We start from the raw sequence: 18,286 nt of genomic DNA, 5'->3' as shown, positions 1-18,286 counted from the left end.
TCATTCATTCATTCATTCGTGTTATTGGAGGTTGAGATAAAGCGAAAGCAACTTAGGCAGGAGCCTGGCGAAGACCAGCGAGCAGGCAAAAATAGGTGAACGCGCGCTTTGTAATTATTATCTTTAATAGCGACATCACATCTACGTCACAAACGTGAATGATTGACGCGTTATTGCCTTCAAAGCAAGTTGCCTTTGTAGTGCGGTGAGAGTCACAGGAGATATTTATTGTGAGCAAAACATTACAAAAGTTACTTCAGCTAATGAGAGCATGGGAAATTTGAAAACTTTCGTCTTGACTTGTCTTGGAATTGGACTAGCCGCTGGAGCAGGCTTTTATCTCTACAGGAAATTTACCAGCGCAAATGGACCAAAACACTGAAAACTCTACTTCACAGGTAACGGCGAAAATTTACAAACAATAAAACAAATTTGAATCATTGAAACGCGAAATTGAAAAACTAGACGAACTTATTACAACGCCCACAAACAAGACCTAAGGAGCAATAATTAAGAAGCGAGCTTTTATCTGTTTGTTTGCGTTTATCGTGCGCGCAACTGAGAAATTATCAATCACATAGATTTTACATTTGACAATTGCTTCACCAAGTACTGAACAACTTTGCTTGCAGAGTGCCACACAGGAAACATCAGATGATGATTATCCTACAAAAGAAGACTTGGGTGATGTTTCTAAAGACGGCACCACCACGTTCTTTTCAAATGAAACTCAGATCGAGGTACAACGGATCAAGAAAGATACATCAAGTCTGCAAAATGGCGTCGAGAAACAACAAGAGGACGCGACACGAAATCCAACCGAGAGTCAGAAAATCGCTGACAAGAAACATCAGACTAAGAAGTCAAATTTTGGTGGAATGAAGAAAGGATTCCTTCTATAAACTGAAATATTTTTCAAAAAATCACACTCACAAAGAAAACAAAACCAAAGAAACCAACAAAATTGACAAACACTTTACTGTAATATGTAATTAGATATTTATTTAGGATGGACTTTTTCTAGCGATGACATCTTTATTATATATAAAGAAAAATACGCCTTATAAACTGAAACTTAATGTTTGTCAAAAAACAAAACAAAAAAAGAAACATACAAAGAAAGCAAAAAACGAAAAAAAAAATCACTGTTATTTTTAGTTAGACACTATTTAGGGTAGGTTATTTCTAGTGATATCTTTTTTTATTAATAAAGGCAACTTATGTAGAAATGATCATTGGGCTGAGCAGTTTAGTCTGTGTTGATCCTCCAGAGTCCTGTCGGTCTCCAGGGTTCGGTTCTAGCGTTGTGTATCAGAAAGGGTGTTAGAACCTAGTGGTCTCAAACTTCCTTAACAAAATCAGCCCAGTTTACTTTCGATTTATTTCCCTATATTCATAGCCCACGAAAGGTGAGGAACTTCTTCAGTCCTGACTTGTGGCTTGCCTCCACAGAAAGTAAAATATCTTCCATGTAGCCTCTTACGGTTTTATTCATTGTTGATGGTTGATTACGTAAGTTAACTAAAATAGTTTTAGGAATACGTTCACCTACATGTGATGTATTGTGAAGCCAGAGGAAGGAGTTTCTCACGGTTTGTGCGCTTTGACTATAGGCAAATAAACCGAAAGTAAACCAGTGGGTATCAAACTTCCGCAGTCGAAATTAGCCCAGTTTATTAAGAAAGTTTTGTTAACACTTGAATGAACATCAGTTGCTTCCTGACAGCAAGGTATGTCCACATTTCTTTCATTTAGCTCCAACAACCTCTTCCCCAGGAAGACTCCCCCTTCAAATGTGAGGAGGGCTGGGAATGAAGTTCAAGTCGCAAATAAAGTGAGATCTAAAGGTGATATTCACATCCTTTATCGCCGTTTGCGTCACTTTCACGTGATCTTTTGTCCTCTGTATTCATTTTAGATTATTTAATTGACTTAGCTCAGCAAAGTTTAAGGCGTTTAGCCGCAAAATCATGTTCATTTTCAGCTTGCGTTCCTCTGGGATGATGCTTTATTGACGAAGCTTGTTCAGTCAAGATGGCTGGATGTTGGCTTCGTTCCGTTTTTGCGTGTTTATGGAGCTCGACTTTGTCTCGGTCAATAACCCATATATATCAGTAGTAGTCTGCATAAAGACTGAGACCGAATGTGGGAGTTAAAATTGATATTTTACAAATGTGAAACAATAGCTTATTTGCTTTTAAGCAAAACTATGCTTTTGTGCAAATGTTAATTTTAGCTGAAAAATAAGAAAAAATACTCATAAATGTGAAACATAAGGGATCAGCATTTACCGCGTAAATTTCAGCAAACAAAGGAAAAAGCGACCAAATTAACTCTCATGATCAAAAACGGAAGGCTTCAGCTTGACGAGAAATGTTTTACGTGCGTAAACTGTGAGTAATTAGTCATGAGCATTAAATTTAACAACGCCTAATTCCCGATGGACTTTCGCCATTTGAATAGGGCTGTTAACATACGATTTACTCGTAAAAATTGCTTGCTTTCAACCGTACATTTAAGCGAAATTCAGGTTTTTGAGGCCAAGAATAGTGGAATTTAACTACGTTCTAAACAAGAATTCTTAGTATCAATCTTCTTTCTTCGGCATTCAGCACCCAGAAACAATTAAAGAACCTTTTAAAATCTGGAATCATAATTTTCGCAATAAGCCATCCCACCCAACAGCTCTCGGAACCCAACGGCACACCATTTCAAACCAAGATAATACATGAACAAAAACAAGATATTTTTGAGGAAATTCTTTGTTCTAACAGAGCAAATTGCTTGTTCACATTCAAAAGCAAGTCTTTGCTGAATGCGTTTGGTTTCCGTAGAGTTCATGTGCAACATACCAGGTTCCAGGCAGAACAGAGAAGTGAAAATTGATTTGTTTTTTTTTTTTTTACAAAATAAGATACAATAGCCTTATTATTTTTTAATATAGAAATGTTAATTTTGGTCCATCAAATAATCACATCAAACTCATTAAGGAGAAACACGATTGGTTAGCTGTTTACCGTCTCAGCTTTATCCCTAGGAAGGAAACTGGAGCGCCTAAATTTTTTTGAACTTTCGTAATCGAAAACTGAAGGCTCCAGCATTCACTCGTAATCATTTTATGAATTCTCGGGCGAGAGAACGCGAAGACATGTATTTAACAATTATTCACGCAAAAAGAGGTGAATATAATAGTCTTAGATGTTTACCTGCGATTCACCGACACTGAGATGAATAATTGTTTTAGTATACATTGTATGTTTTCCACACAGGCTGGACAACTAGCGGACAAACTGAAAACTACTTCCTCTGTGAAAATAAACCGACAATAGACCGACAGATGGTCGGAAATTTCAAACTCTACGCTCACTCCGAGCAAACCAATTAGCACTTATGAAAAGCACGAGCTGGTCAACCACAAGTTACCGCCAAACATCGCCTAATTTTTTTCAAAGAAAAGAAACTGCAGGAGCGCCCCAATTAACTTTCATAATTAAAAACTGCGAGTTTCAGCTTTTAATTGTGGTTAATTAACTCTCGTCCGAGAACATGAAGAGAAATGGATTTTCGTGCGTAAACTATGACTGGATACTGTAAATTGCATTAGTCAATTCAAATGCATTTACTAGCTCCATATTTCCGATTTGCTTTAGGTTTTTCGTTGAACAGCCTTGTTTCATCTTTTTTTTTTTAAAAAATTGCTGGTTTACAGCTTTATAATTATAGCAAAGCGCGAACCCGGTTTCAAGAGGCCAAGAATAATCAGCTGAAGTTAAAGTTAATACTTACAGCCATTCAATAGCTTAATTACTTACTGTTATGCAGATGTAAATTTTAGTCGATAAAATTATCATCATCAATGGTATTTAGTTGAAACACAAATACATCAGAAGTCAAACTGTCCACACGGACGGCTTCGTATTCGCGGATCGAGCAACACGAGCAAGCGAGAACGGTTGAGTTAATCCAGAAAACATGAATTACACCTCAATCAACAGCACATCAATCAGTTGTGGTCCACAAGTTTCATCTCTTCCTATGCCGATTTCCGAGAGATTTTTTCCGGAGTTTCGCGCTGTATTCATCTTCAGAATCGCCATTAATGCTATAAGCGGTCCTTTTGTCATTTTGCTGAACATCCTAGTGATCATGGCAGAAAAAACCAAACAACAGCTTCGCACCAAATCTAATGTATCCGACTCGCCTGTTTAGCCAAAATTGACCTTGTTGTTGGACTTGTACATGTTGTTCAACCTCTTCAAATCGTACACTTTAGCTTTATGCTCAAAGGTGAGACTGACATGATTTTCAGCAGGCTAGCTAAGATAACAATGGTTATTACCTCATGGTGTGTCATAGCGTCGCTTAATCATTTCGTTTCATCGTAGAGCGTTATCTCGCTGTAAAACACTCTTTCGCTTACGAGAACATGGCTACTGATGTTCGTATCATCACAGCTTCTGGTCTGGCGTGGGCTGTCGCGATCATCCTTCCAATAGGAGACTTCTGGCCAGCAAATGTACAATTTGCCCCAAATTTTATAATATTGCCTGTGGTTATACCGTTTACCTTTCTTGCATTTGTCGTTTATTTTAATGTTTCTGTTTTCAAGGAGATTAGTCGCAGCGAAAAACAAATAATCACTAATCAAGTTTCCTTAGAAGTGAAGGAGAAGTTACTCAAGAATAAGAAAGCTTTTTACTGCACAACTACTATACTGCTCGTAATTTTCCTGTGCTATATCCCTGGAATTATCTGTTTTATCATAGTCATATCTTTTAAAGAGAGCATCCCTATTCATGTTAAACTTATCATGTTTAATCTTTCTACTTTATTTCCGACACTAAATTCACTGTTTAATCCACTGATTTACGCTGTTAGAATAAGGTGTTTCCGCATAGCTTTCATTGAGTTGTTTTCGAGGAAAACGTTTGCACAAGCGGAACAGCTTGAAAGGAATATTTTTGGACCAAAAGAAGTTAGGACTGTACGTACCGCTGAACAAGGAGCAAACAGGGTTAGCCGCCGGGAAGATGAAGTGCTGGAAGGAAATGAGACATTGACTAATGGCAACTTGGATGGAAACACAGTTGAAAGAGAAACGTGAAGAAACAGTGCAGTATGGTCAACGCCAGGACTAATCTCAGTTCATACTTACTATCGGCTTTTCAACTATCCGGAGTAAAAGCGGTTTATGATCATGCGAAATACATTAGAAAAAAATGCAAAACATTATGGCGTAAATGACCTGGTACTAAGACAGAGATAGCACTAGAAATCAAAGATCATCTTGTAACCTATTTCACAGGGAACGAGGTTGATTTACCTTGGTGTATGTCACAAATTCGCTGTATGTAAATTGAAATCATGTGCACAATAGTAAATTTTAAAGAAAATATAGATCTGACAATTTAGTATTCCATCCTATCTGAGTATTTTGTTTAATTTCCAAGCTTAGCAGTTATCTAAACTAAGACAAGAAAATGAAATGGAGCGCACCGGGCAGAAATTCAAAGATTTAAAGCGCAGGATTAGAATTGGAATATCTAACGCTTAGGCTTCTATAGCTTAAAAACACAACAGAAAGTTACACTTAATCTTCTTCATTTTACATTACAGTCCCAGAAAGAAATACAAGATGATCTAAAATCCATTATCCTCGTCTCGTAATAAGACCCCAGCATCCTAAAAACTCCCTCCCCCACTCCCTAGAAGCCTCGTCCGGCAGCTGTTAAACACTCAAGGTTCCATATTGCAAATCGCATACCCAAGTCACTCTCGATCGATAGACGACTATAACTATTCTGAGGACTCGGGTCTCAAAATCACATAGGATATAGTGGTAAAATCACGAATATCGGTTAATAATTCAAGTTCTTCACGGGTCACGCAAAACCTTCAGGTCACGAATCACGAAGAATAATTTCCTAAATTCACGTTTCACGGAAAATAAAATCCGCTAATCACGCATCACGAGAATAACCCTGTAGGACCCTCATAAAACATACCCCCACTCCCCTCACACCACAACTAATCGTAACTTTATATTGGCAGACGTTTCCTCGTACTTCGCGAACGCCACAAGTTTTTGCTTCGAGTTTCAGTGAATGATTCTCTTCCAACCAATACTCCAAAGTCCAACTCCAGCGATCCACGCCAATTATCACCCACAATTCTGTTCAAGCGTGCATTGTAAACAACATGGCCGACAACAGAGATGGTTAAGTTGTGGTTGTGGAAAAGGTTGCGAACTTTTTAGAAATACAAGGTGATCTGCTAGCCGATTTTGTGATGACAAATGTCGCGGAGGGCGAGGAAAGGTATTCTTGGCGTGCCGAGAAGTGCGGAACGACAAGTGTTTGTGTTTGGTCGATTCGCAGAAGAACTTCCCTCTGATGACAGCGATGATTCTGATTTCAATCCAAGCAAAGACGAAGAAAATGCGAGTACTGCATGCACTTTGTCAGGTTAGTTTCTGATAACATAAGAAGAGTAACTGTCAAGAGAAATATATTCGATGGAAATTCTGTTTCTTAAACAAATTATGCGATCTTAGATGAGAACAGATCGCATAATTTGTTTAAGAAACATGGAGTTAGTTGTTAGCAAGATAATGGGAAGAATTGTAATTGATCGCATTCGCATGGGGATTGACCGCAGGCTCCGTAAGGAACAGGCTGGATTTAGATCTGGTAGAGGAACGACGGAGCAAATTTTCATCTTACGCAATATATTGGAGCAAGTGAATGAATGGCAGGCAACTCTCTATATCAATTTCGTAGATTTCGAGAAGGCGTTTGACTCAGTGCACAGAAATGGCTTATGGATGATAATGAATCAGTATGGTATCCCACAGAAGAGGCCCTATGCACCAACTTGGCGCCAGAGGACAGGTGAAGGTGAAGATGAGAACAGGCCGTCACATACATGTATGAACAACAATAATAAGCTTACAACAAAAAAAGACTTTTGGAAGGGAGTGTTAGGGGCGCCAAACACAGCATTAACACAAAAACCGTTGGCCTATAAAGGACAAGTCAGAAAAAAAAAAATCCAAAAAAAGTGGAAAATAATCAGAAAAAATATTAGGCAAATACCACAATGTCATAGTTAGCCTGCAAATAAGCGAAATAAGGTGGTAGTTTCGTTGGCACATGGGCAATTGAAATGTGGCCAACTGAAAATGAATTTAATGAAACTGGGGTTTTCATGTCTTTACACTCTTGTATTCTGTGTACCTAGCACTGACTCAGTTAGCTTCATGGCTTGTAGAATTTTGTGTGGGTGTTTTGTTCCAGTGGCAGATGGGATTATCCAACCAGAGGGGACAAACACGTGCTAATTGCCGCCAGCCAAAAATGCAAGCTGGTGACTGACTCAGTGCAGGTGTCTGGAAAACCTGAATAGCGAATGGCGAATAGTCGCAAATAGCGAATAGCGAATAGTCCCGAATAGTGCCAATAGTCTTAAATAGTGCAAATAGTGGCGAACAGTCATGAAAAGTGGCAAATTACGATGAACAGTCGTCAATAGTCACCGCTTTAGGTCTAATATCCTGCGTTGATTAATTATCCAAATAAGCAACAGAATTTCAGTAAATTTATTACCTTTTCTTCTCTGGACTTAGGCTCAGGCTGTCCATCGCCGACATTAAGAAAACAGAAAACACAAGGATAACCTAATAAACACATATTTACACTTTTGGAGCGGTTAAAATAGAAGAAATTACGTCTAGAAACACCTTTTGTCCTGATAAGCATCTGTGCTTTTTAGTGGGAAAATCCTGTCCTACGTTGCTGCGAGGTTGACTGCCAGATACTGGGTACCCTATTTGCTACGATTTGCCACTAATTTGCCACCATTTGCCACTATTCGCCACTATTCGAGACTGTGCACCACCATTCGCACTATTCGAGACTATTTGTACTATTCGCTATTTGCTATTCCGGACTATTTGCTGTTCGCTATTTGTGACTATTCACTATTTGCTATTTGGGTTTTCCAGACACCCGACTCAGTGCTTCTAATAAAATCATGTTACTTAATTAATTTGCCTGGAGGGACAGATGGATGTAAAGCAACACCCTGAAATTAATATTTTACCTCACCACTCAAGAAATTCTAAGGGTGTACTGTTGTAATAGACTATGATCTCATCCAGGTAGAAGTAAAAGAAATCCTTCTAGCTGCTTCATGCCTGATGGGGCCACAAATGACAAGGCTTAAATACAGACTTGTCTTGACTAGTAACCCTCTAGAGGGGATTATGCTACTAGTACCATGTACTGTAATTAAATATAAGAAATGATATTCTATTTTTAGGAATTAAAAAGAAAAGTAAACCTCGAAACAATTTGAAAAAGAGGAAAACAGGACCAGCTTGTACAAGCAAAAAAAAAGTCAGTGGAACATTACAAATACAAGAAAATGATTCCAGAAAGAGGACATTTGCAAACAAAACAGAAGCAGAGTCTTGTACAAACAAACATGTCAATGGAACATCACAAGGAGAGCCAAAGAATTCTGCAGTAACAATATCCAAGCTGGGATCAGGATGGTCAGACCTTATTCCAATAGAACTTCTATTAATGATTTTCCAAAATGTCATAAAGGGAATTTGCGGGTCATCGATACCTTTCTTATGCAGGTGAGGTCGAAATCACGTTAAATTGAAGTTAAAGCTTGAGGTTCATATTGGGGGAATACTGGTCAAATGTTTTGTTTTTTCTTTGTACATTGTACATGCACATGTTAGTTTGTGCTTGTAAATAAATGTACATTCCCATGGCCTTTTCTTGGTAAACACAAACAGCAAGGTTAGGAATTTATTCTGACTTGTTTTCCAGTTTGGCTTCATGGATATTAAAGGCAAATGGCCCAAATTGTCTGCCAAAAATGAAGGAAAAATGATTTGTGCTGAACAACAAACTCCTTTCATTTACAAGTGCACTTTTTTGAATGTTAACAGCAATTTGCTTAAACTAATTCCTGATTGAGTGGTCAACCTTAGTGGTCCGTCTCGCAAAATTTGGACTTCTGAAGGAAACAATTAGAATTCTCTTTTTTTTAATCATGGACCAGTTTACCATAAAAGAAATAATTGTATGGCCTTACATACATGTGCCAGAGGCATGGAGAGCATGGAGTGATGCTAAACTGTGATGTAATGTTTTATCCCAGATAAAGAAGATACACTGTAGATGGACTGATAGCCTGCTACCAGTTAATTGCCAGGCATATGACCGTATAATATGTCACTTTGCGAAGCATATTGGTGCAAACGTTTGTCACAATATATAAGGGAAAAAAACTAATAAAAAGTCTGGGAAAGCCAGCTTGTGATGTTAAGTCTAGAAAGTGATTACCAGAACTCCAATCAAGTCTCACCCCTCAATCATGAGACTTGTGCAACTTATGCAATCATTACATCCACGATCACACTGAGATTTATTTCTCGTGCATAAATTTAAATGTTTTGATTCAAATATTATATTTAGTACATTTTGAGAGAGAAAATTGTTATCAAAGTATATAGTACCTGCAACTTGGGATGAACATACTGCCAACACAGGGAGAACACAAATTATCTTGTTTAGTAGGATAAGAGTAAATTAAACTTGTAATCTTTTTGACTTCATATTAGGGTATTTGGCAGACAATTTCTGCAATTTGAATTTAACCTTCAATTTTACAAGCAACCTAAAATACGTCACTAAATTTATAACATTTGCATGTGTATTTACCATTAATGGAGTGCTAAAACTCATTAATTTGTCAGCAGAGTTCTAAAAGAGCCATTGTTTGTACTACATATCATGTAGCTTGGTCAGCCGTTAGTCCATAAATCTCAGCCAATACAATTAATCTCAGTAACCAGTTCAATCACATATGATCCCTGTTATCTAATAATGTAAATTTTTGAAAGCCTAGCAAATATTCGGACGTAATAGTCTGTTCAACTTGTTAGTCCCAGTTATAATTTATGTACAAGTTAACTCAATTTATGGTGCAACTAATGTAATTGTCTTTGTCATTTAAGGATGTCAATGGTTTGTCACAGATGGAGGGAGGTTGCTTCAGAACCAATATTATGGAAAAAAGTTGACTTGTCCACTCCAAGTTTTAAATTCTTAAAAGCATCCACTGCAACAATAGAAAAGTTGATACCCACAAGACTGGCAGGTGTCATTCAACTTAACCTTTTAGGATGGGACAAACTTACAGATAAAACAATACAGGTGTTATAAATTGAATTATTTTATGCATTTGAGCAGATATCATCAATGTTATATGTTACCGCTTCTTAAATAGAGGTAAAATTAAATTTAATATTAACTGATCTTTTAAAAATAGAACAGAACCTCTCAGTTGTTTTTTTTTTTCTGCAAAGTGTAGCTCCAGAAAATATCCATACCTCCCCCACAGAAGAAATTTTTTCAAAGACCCTCCCACCACTGTGGAAATTCCAAATAAGCTAATCATGAATTTATTTCTCTTTTTGAGTCTTACAGAACCCAGTTACTGGTCTTCTGAACAAACATACATGTAGTTGTAAAATATTGTTCTCAATTATTTGTCAAGTGATCTATTCAACTGATCAGCCTGTTCCGTTCATGGCATTATTCAACAGACAATAGGTAAACACTGCCACGAACTCCAGTCAATAGTCCTGCCACGTTGTGAGAACTTAACATCTAAAAGTATTGCATCTCTTGCTGACAAGTGCCACCAATTAAAGATGATTGATATCTCATTTACAAAGGTAATTTTATTTAAGATTTATTTAGCTGCTGACAGTGACTGGTAAGTTTCCTTTTGGGTAAATGAGTTTTTTTTTAATTGGAGAGAATAATTATTTGAATGTGAATTAATCTGCAATTTTAACTGGTGGATTATAGACATAATTGCTTTTGTGAACGTTATTTAACTGTGCTACCCAATGGGGAGCAGGAATGGCACAGTGGTGCCTCCCACCAATGTGGCCTGGCTTTGATTCCAACCCAGTGCCATATGTGGTTTGTGGTTGAGTCTGTTGTTGGTTCTCTCCTTGCTTGTGGGGTATTTCTCTGAGAACTCCAGTTTTTCTCCCTCCACCAAAACCAATATCTTCAAATCCCAATTCAACCAGCACAGAGGACCCGCATGAAAGCCATCTAAGGCTGATGTGGCGTGCTCTCTAAAATATTATAATTTTTTTGTGTGTTTATGAATGTACTTGGATAATGTTTTGTAAAAATATGTTATCTTAGAGTGATCAGACAAACACATTCACTTAACCATTCATGTTTTGCATAATTTGTTATAAGTAGTCATACAGAATGCTGGTGTTGTATGGCTTTGCGAATTCACTTGAGTGGGAAGAAGTTTTTCACTTGTTGAGCATTTTTTTGTAGATTGATATCTCTGGTCTCCAACACATCACCACTAAGTTAGGAAGGCAGCTAGAAAAACTGAATTTGATGAACTGCACTCACTTAAGAGGAGGACATATACTTCCACTTATTCAGGTAAAAATTGACTTTTATCTTTGTTTGGCTCGTACATATGCAGAATTTACCAAGTAGGTACTACAGGAAAAGGTGTACCATCGTGTACCATGATGTACACAGTGCCTCTCTCCAGGCAGAATTTTTTTTGTTGACACCAGCATGTGTTGGAATTACAGTGGAATGTAAAGACCTCCAGGAGGTGCACTGAGTAACAATACTCCCTGTGCGTATAACTAACATACATCCGTTTACTGAAACAAATAGTCTTACGTACACCCGAAAACAAGTGGGAGGTACGGTGGCCTCATGGTTAGTGCACTCATCTCTGGATTGAGTGGCCCAGGTTCGAGCCCTGGCTTGGGACATTGCATTTTGTTCTTGAGCAAGACACTTTACTCTCACAGTGCCTCTCCCTACCCAGGTGTTTAAATGGGTACTGGCAAACTTAATGACTCCTTAATGCTGGGGGTACTACCCTGCGATGGAGTAGCATCCCATCCAGGGTGGAGTTAAACTACTACTAGTCACTTCATGCTACAGAAACTAGGATAAGCTCCGGCCTGGTCGGCCACTTAGCCTCTATTCAGACTTAAACTACATCTGATAACAAGATATTTACCATGAATTGAAATTTAATCTTAACTAATTTCATGGATCTTGTTTGTTCAAAGGAAAATTGTCCAAACTTGACATTCCTGGATGTGAGTGGCACTAATATAAGAACAATCCACATAGAAAAGCTACAGGTTTGTTCATAAACAAGAGATGGAGCTTATATTAAAGCAAACACGACGGCAACGAGAACTTGACCAACATTTTTTTGAAACATTTGTCGTGTTTCTATTGATGCCTATTGATCGATGCGTGAGTTTTATCTACTATCGTTCTATCACGAATGCCATTTTCTGATTGGCTACACTATCTATTCTATTCTCTTGTAGATAGTGTGTAGCCTTAAGCAGTGTGCGGTTGTTGACATAATGACAGCCGCTTCTTTGTGTTTTCGAAGTGTCTGTGAAGAGAATTTAGATAAAGTTTTAAACGACTAGCAGATTTACAGCGTGTATACTAAAGCAATTAGACTTGATTTCTACGCGTGATACGGTAGCTGGGTTATATCAAGCGATAGAAATGTCGAGCTCATAATGTAATTATTAAATAGAAACACGAGTGGAAGCTTTGGAAAATTAAAAATGCTGTGAGAACACAAACCCTAGGTGAGTGTTTCTGGGACACAGTTCTTTTTACTTCTCGCAAACTTTCATGAGTGTGTTCTATTAAACAATTAGGTTATGAGCTCGAGATTTCTATCGCGGGATAGTTGACGAGGGTAGCCAATCAGAGAACGGCATTCGTGATAGAACGCTAGTAGACTTATACAAAACTTCGATAGAAACACAGAGATTTTTTTCTGTTCCTTCCAAGAAAGAAACAAGGAGAATTTTTTTTCGTCTATATCTTATAGGAAACACTACAATTGTACCAGTAAAAGAAAGGAAAATTGCTCTGCGCTTATTTCGATTTCAAAATGCAAATGTCAACAACTCGTGCGAGTTCTGTCCTACTTTAGAAAACATGTGTTTCCTTATCTGTTTCCCTTTTTTTGTAAGAAAAGTTAAGATTTGAATTAGCTCAGCGGTCATAACGAATGTTCAGTTGCTAATGATCACTCGCATTTGTTTTCAATGGTATGTAGGCAGGTTGTCCCAAGTTGAAAGAACTCTTCCTGGTTAATTTGGTGCTCAACTCGACACCTACATGTAAAACTCTGAATGATGAAAAGGTACGTGTATGCAACGATGTGTTAAACGAAGCGAGATTTGAGATTTCACCTCAAATGTTACTATATCGATGAAGCGCAGTAGAATATGCAGTAGAATCCCTTTTTCTCGAAGCGTCGATTTTTCGAACCTTCCGATAACTTGAAACAAAAGTTGTTTCCTTTCCTCAGTTTGGCTCCGATTTCTCGAACTACTCTATTTTTCAAACCAATTTTTGCTTCCCTTGCAGGGCTGCCACAGGACATTAAGTGGTCAGAGAAAAAAATTCTTTTAGGTCAGGGAAAAGTCGGAGAATTTTATTTTGAGTCAGGGAAAATTGACATTTTGAAGAAAAGTCAGGGAAAATTGCACGTCAGAAGCCGCTATTAGATCTGACATTTTGTATTCATTTGGTCGGGGAAATTTGATTTTTATCAGGGAAAAGTTAGGGAATTCTGAAAAGTGCGGTCTTTGGCAACCATACCTGGAAGGTTCGAAAAGTCAAGTACATGTGTTTTTGTGAAATCAAGACATTTTCATCAGTCACTGAATAGAGTCAATAGGTGTATTTGAATCTCAATGGAAATTCAATGAAAATTCTCACAACAAGTTTGTTGACAATACAATCTGTCTCTTCCACGATCTCATACATACTTGTTCCTTTTTGTTTTATATTTATTTTTACGCGCCGCAGAAACCTACTTGCATTTTATGATAGATTTTATCACTGATGCCCGCTTTGCTCTCTTGTTAGAAACCAAGCGGTTTTCCACAGCTAGAAAACCTGGGCCTACCGTGTGGCTATATTGGAGTCGACGACCGTAGAACTGACAAGTTTTTGTATAGGTGAGTTAGTAGTACTCGCCTATTCCAGTGTTTGCTGAAAAATATACTTTCCTAAATAGAAAGGATACCCCGACAGGAAACTTTGGTCATATTGAACATGAGGTCAATCTCCGCATTCAGTCCGGGAAATTAGTAAAGATTATCGCGGTCCTAGTTGCCTAGAGGGGATAGAAGATACAAGTCGAGTACAGTGAGCAGAGGTTTTTTTTAACATGTTACAACAATAAAGTTAAGTTTACATGTATCTAAACTGAACGCAAAAAGATAACCTTAATTGTGATCGGGAATAATTAGATCGCGAAACATTTTGTTTACGTGTAGAATTCTGTGGTCATCACACAACTTGAGAGTTTTGGACATCAGAGGCCCTAACAGATTCAGTCCTGAAGGATTACGGGTATGTACGTCATGTAGGTAGGGCTTGAATTGTCATACGGCCGACCCTTGTAGTTTTTAGTTGAGAAAGCAGTCCGTTACCACTGGACAATCCTCACTTACATGAAAGGGAAATTATCGGGGAACTCGCATGGGGGACCGTCCAGAATGTTTTTTTTTTACCTTTATCCTAGGCTTTTTTATCTTTAAATATATTTGTCCATCTTCTTTGCTTGCTCCTATCCATGATCAATCGTCAATGATGTTTTGTTTCTTTCAGTTTTAAGTGGCATGCCTGTGAACTAGCTAAGTGTAGCTACACGCATTGACAACTATAAACAACAACAACATTTGATGATTTTTTGAGCTTCCTGCTTTGCAATCTTTTGCTCTCTAAGTTTGTTTTCCTTTACCCACTGTTAGGATAATAACCTCGTTAAACTACCCGAGCGCGAGGGCCGTACTGGAGAATATTGACGCGAGATCGTGGCATTACGTACCGTGCGCAGCTGGGTCCGTACAAAAACGGCCAAGGGCCAATATTCCCCAATACGGCTCGAGCAAGCTAGGTTAGTAAGTAGTTTATTATATGGCTCTCGAAAACAAAGAAATACACGGCTTATGACCGTATCATGGAAACGTTCCGTATGGCAAAATCCCGACCAAGAAAGAACCAATCAGGACTCTCCGATTTACCTGAGGACCACCTTGCCATATAGTAAAGGCATTAGTTACTGCTCACAGTATATCAATATCTCTTTTCCATTCTTAGAGGCTTCCAGTTATCTCCTTGGAACAGCTATATCTCACAAGCAACGCTTCCACGTTTAGTAAAATGGCGGCTATTGTAGAAAAGGCAAGCTAATACATTTTCTTGTAAACCTCCACTTTGCTTTTTGACCTTTTTACTCCTTAACATTTTAGAGATCGGATGATTATTGATTTTCTCAGGCATTTACAAGAAATATGTGTTACGGAGGTTTGACGTTTCGAAGTCGAAGCTGATATCGTCATCAAGAAAAATGCGAAAATCAGAATGAATTCGGAATGAATGAATGAAGGACAGTACCCTCCCAATCTATAACGTTATTTAGGACAAAGAAATGGATGGAATGAAAGGATGCTGTCAATAAAATGTCTTGTCTGAAAATTATCTCATGTTGTCTAACCAGATTTAAAGGCAGCAATGATGCAACATACCCTGTTTTGGACAGGCTGGGACCCTAACCTATTTAGGACAGTCTTACTTAAACTTATACACCCAGTTCAGGGCAGCGAAGGTAAAGATGATACTAATTTGTCCGGCACGTTCCCTTATATGCTGTATAAGGGGATGTATCCTGAACTTCTTTAGAAGCAGAAAAGGAAAAGAATAAAAGAAACCAGCCAGTAAGATTAATATAGAATACTCACCCCTTAGGCTGCTGTGGCTTGCATTAGTACATGTAGGTTACATTTATTCTTTTCCATCCTAGTGGCATCATAGTTTGGAAGTTTTGGACCTTTCCTTTAATAAAGACATCGAAGACGAGCACGTGGAGCTGTTACGTAATTTTGGAATGTCGAAGCTCCACACGTTAGATCTCAGCAGTACGAGTATCACAGCCGATGGAGTGAGGTGAGGAATGATATTCCCCAGAGTCGCAATAAGCCAGTCAGAAGCCGTTTCTACTGTCCTGATATCCTCCTATATCAAGTTACTAACTTGATATGGCCGGATTTATGAGTAAATAAGGGTGCGCTAAATGTCTAATCGTACCTTTTTGGTACGCTCTCGGCAGCATATCAGGCTCGTTTGTTCTCGCCTTGCATATTTTGTCTCGACTGCGTGTGTTAAAATACGAACCATAGCTCGAACGAACTCGCTTGACATGCCCTCTAAGTGTACCAAAAAGGTGCAATTAGGCACATATATGTCTGTACCCAGAGCTGCATGTTCATATGGGAATCCTCACCCCGCTCCCCCTCCCACTACCCCTCCCCCTCCCCCTCCCCCCCCCCCCCACTCCCGTTACTGTAGTTCGGTCTATTTCCTTCTACAGCATTGAACGCAATAAGCAATTCACTCTAAACACTGTTCCATCGTTGCAGGAGCGTTCTGAATGGCTGTCCAAATCTCACGGACCTGAATTTAGTATCTTGCCGCGGAGTACCTCGAGGAATCAAACGTCGCCATCAAGGAGAGAGTCTTCGTAATCTTCCACAAAGGATGATGGACATCGAACAGGAGAGCGCTGAAAGCGAATGAATGAACTCGCTTGTGAATAAAATCATTAACAATTCTACGGCAAGTGCGTCTTTATTTGAACATTGACGGGTCTTCTTTGAGCGAAAAAAGCAATCAGTAACGCTTTCCATAAGTTTTAAAAACTGTAGGAAACATTAAGAATGAAGCCCTTAAAGCGCGCGTAATTGACGTGCGAATGGTGTAGATATCCAATTTCAGGTATCCGATTACAAAAAGTTGTAATTGGATACCTGTAATTGGACATTCATGTGACCACGCGCCGATTAATAATGGTAATAGGACTGAGTGGAGTCCAATTCGGTCTGTAATCATACGAGTGATTAACAAAATCGGAAGACCGCGAAGCGGGAGTCCGATTTGTTAATCACGAGTATGATTACAGACCGAATTGGACGACACGATGTCCTGTTACCAATTAAATTCGACAAAGGATTTGACAAAGGATTTGACAGCGACAAAGGCGCTGAAGGATTTTAAAACGTCGTTATGAATGCTGAAAAACCCAGCAGTTTACTCAACAAAGTGTACCGCAACAGCGCGCGCAAAATGACGCTTACTGTCCAATTCAGTACAAGCATGACGCGTACACTGTCCAATTAATGCTCAAATCGGGCTGCTGATAGCCAATCACGTTCGAGAATTTTGTTACAGTTTTGATTACGTGGCAAATAGGCGCGGTGAGAACCAATCACGATCGAGCGTTTTGTTATAGACACGATTGCTCAGCAGAAATTACGTTTCGTGATGTATTTTGTCCTATATAATAGGTTCGATGCAATTATTCGGATTAACCTTTACCTTTAATATACCGACATTTGGTAATGGGTTTCAAGGTAAAGCTTTTTCTTCTCGAGGTAAAACTTTATTTTATTTTTTTCTTTTCTTAATGGATTGCTATATACAGTGTCAACTGGCCTCACTTCGCGTGGAACAGTGATCCATCTAGAAAAAGGCTGTAGTGAGTCCTGGGGATCACACAGCCAGCAAAACGTCGAGTTCCAGGCCCAAGAGTGTGAGTCCCAGACCCATGAACATGGGCCCCGTACCCTTGTGGATAAATAGCATGTAGACACAAGCTGATCATTTGGTGTTCTTGAAGACCAACATCTCGAAAGAACGTAGAAGTTTGAAAATGTTTGCCCTGGTACTCCTTGCTCATTCCGTTAGACTTAGCTTTCGTACAGATTTTACAATACGTGAAATTTGCTGTCTCATTGTACACCAGCCACGAGTTCTTTTTCAGCCACAGCTCAAAAAATTTCCATCCTCGGAACTGGAAGGCATTGCTTCTCTTATCGATTGGATCAAATGTGTGGCAATTCCTGTTATAAAATAGGATGACTCACCCCATAGGTAGCTGAAAACTGGACGACCCACCCTTTACCAAGGGCTCAAAAACTGATGACCCATTCCTTATCTACTCCGGTCCAGCCCCCAATACTTTCGGCCTCTAAGTCGTATGGCTTATTTCAATGGGAAGTTCCTTGCCAGGTTTGTACTGATGTGTTTTGTTCGGATTACATAATCGACACCTTACAACATTTCATCCAGTTGTCAAGGTGTTTTGAAAG

General features: G+C 38.7%; 1 protein-coding gene and 2 pseudogenes across 2 annotated transcripts; all 3 read left to right on the top strand.

The window, feature by feature from the left end:
* Nucleotides 1-195: 195 nt before the first annotated feature.
* LOC110062057 (uncharacterized) lies at nucleotides 196-1,244 on the top strand (annotated as a pseudogene). Its single transcript, XR_002298040.2, has 2 exons — nucleotides 196-398; nucleotides 633-1,244. The product of XR_002298040.2 is annotated as an uncharacterized LOC110062057 (transcript).
* A 2,457-nt stretch (nucleotides 1,245-3,701) lies between these two features.
* LOC149102067 (uncharacterized) lies at nucleotides 3,702-5,422 on the top strand (annotated as a pseudogene).
* Nucleotides 5,423-6,152: 730 nt separating this feature from the next.
* LOC110062072 (F-box/LRR-repeat protein 6-like) lies at nucleotides 6,153-16,752 on the top strand. The gene is made up of 12 exons (XM_089274579.1): nucleotides 6,153-6,464; nucleotides 8,320-8,644; nucleotides 10,037-10,235; nucleotides 10,628-10,759; nucleotides 11,391-11,504; nucleotides 12,158-12,232; nucleotides 13,183-13,269; nucleotides 14,001-14,092; nucleotides 14,414-14,489; nucleotides 15,240-15,323; nucleotides 15,943-16,085; nucleotides 16,559-16,752. Exons 1-12 carry the CDS (start codon nucleotides 6,296-6,298, stop codon nucleotides 16,713-16,715), a joined length of 1,653 nt encoding a protein of 550 aa, XP_089130705.1. The 5' UTR covers nucleotides 6,153-6,295; the 3' UTR covers nucleotides 16,716-16,752.
* Nucleotides 16,753-18,286: the final 1,534 nt, after the last annotated feature.

The sequence above is a fragment of the Orbicella faveolata genome, unplaced genomic scaffold (assembly GCF_042242905.1).
Source record: "Orbicella faveolata isolate gen_17 unplaced genomic scaffold, um_ofav_v1 contig_36, whole genome shotgun sequence".
Classification (NCBI taxonomy): Eukaryota; Metazoa; Cnidaria; class Anthozoa; order Scleractinia; family Merulinidae; genus Orbicella; species Orbicella faveolata.
Note: the sequence above shows the minus strand (reverse complement) of the source record. Positions and strands in the feature narration are given on the sequence as shown.

Bases quoted from the DNA above. Each gene is read 5' to 3' on its own strand.
- LOC110062072 (XM_089274579.1), top strand. From the start codon at position 6,296: ATGTCGCGGAGGGCGAGGAAAGGTATTCTTGGCGTGCCGAGAAGTGCG. The intron at 6,465-8,319 runs GTTAGTTTCTGA...TTCTATTTTTAG, and splicing joins TACTGCATGCACTTTGTCAG to GAATTAAAAAGAAAAGTAAA. The intron at 14,093-14,413 runs GTGAGTTAGTAG...GTTTACGTGTAG, and splicing joins ACTGACAAGTTTTTGTATAG to AATTCTGTGGTCATCACACA.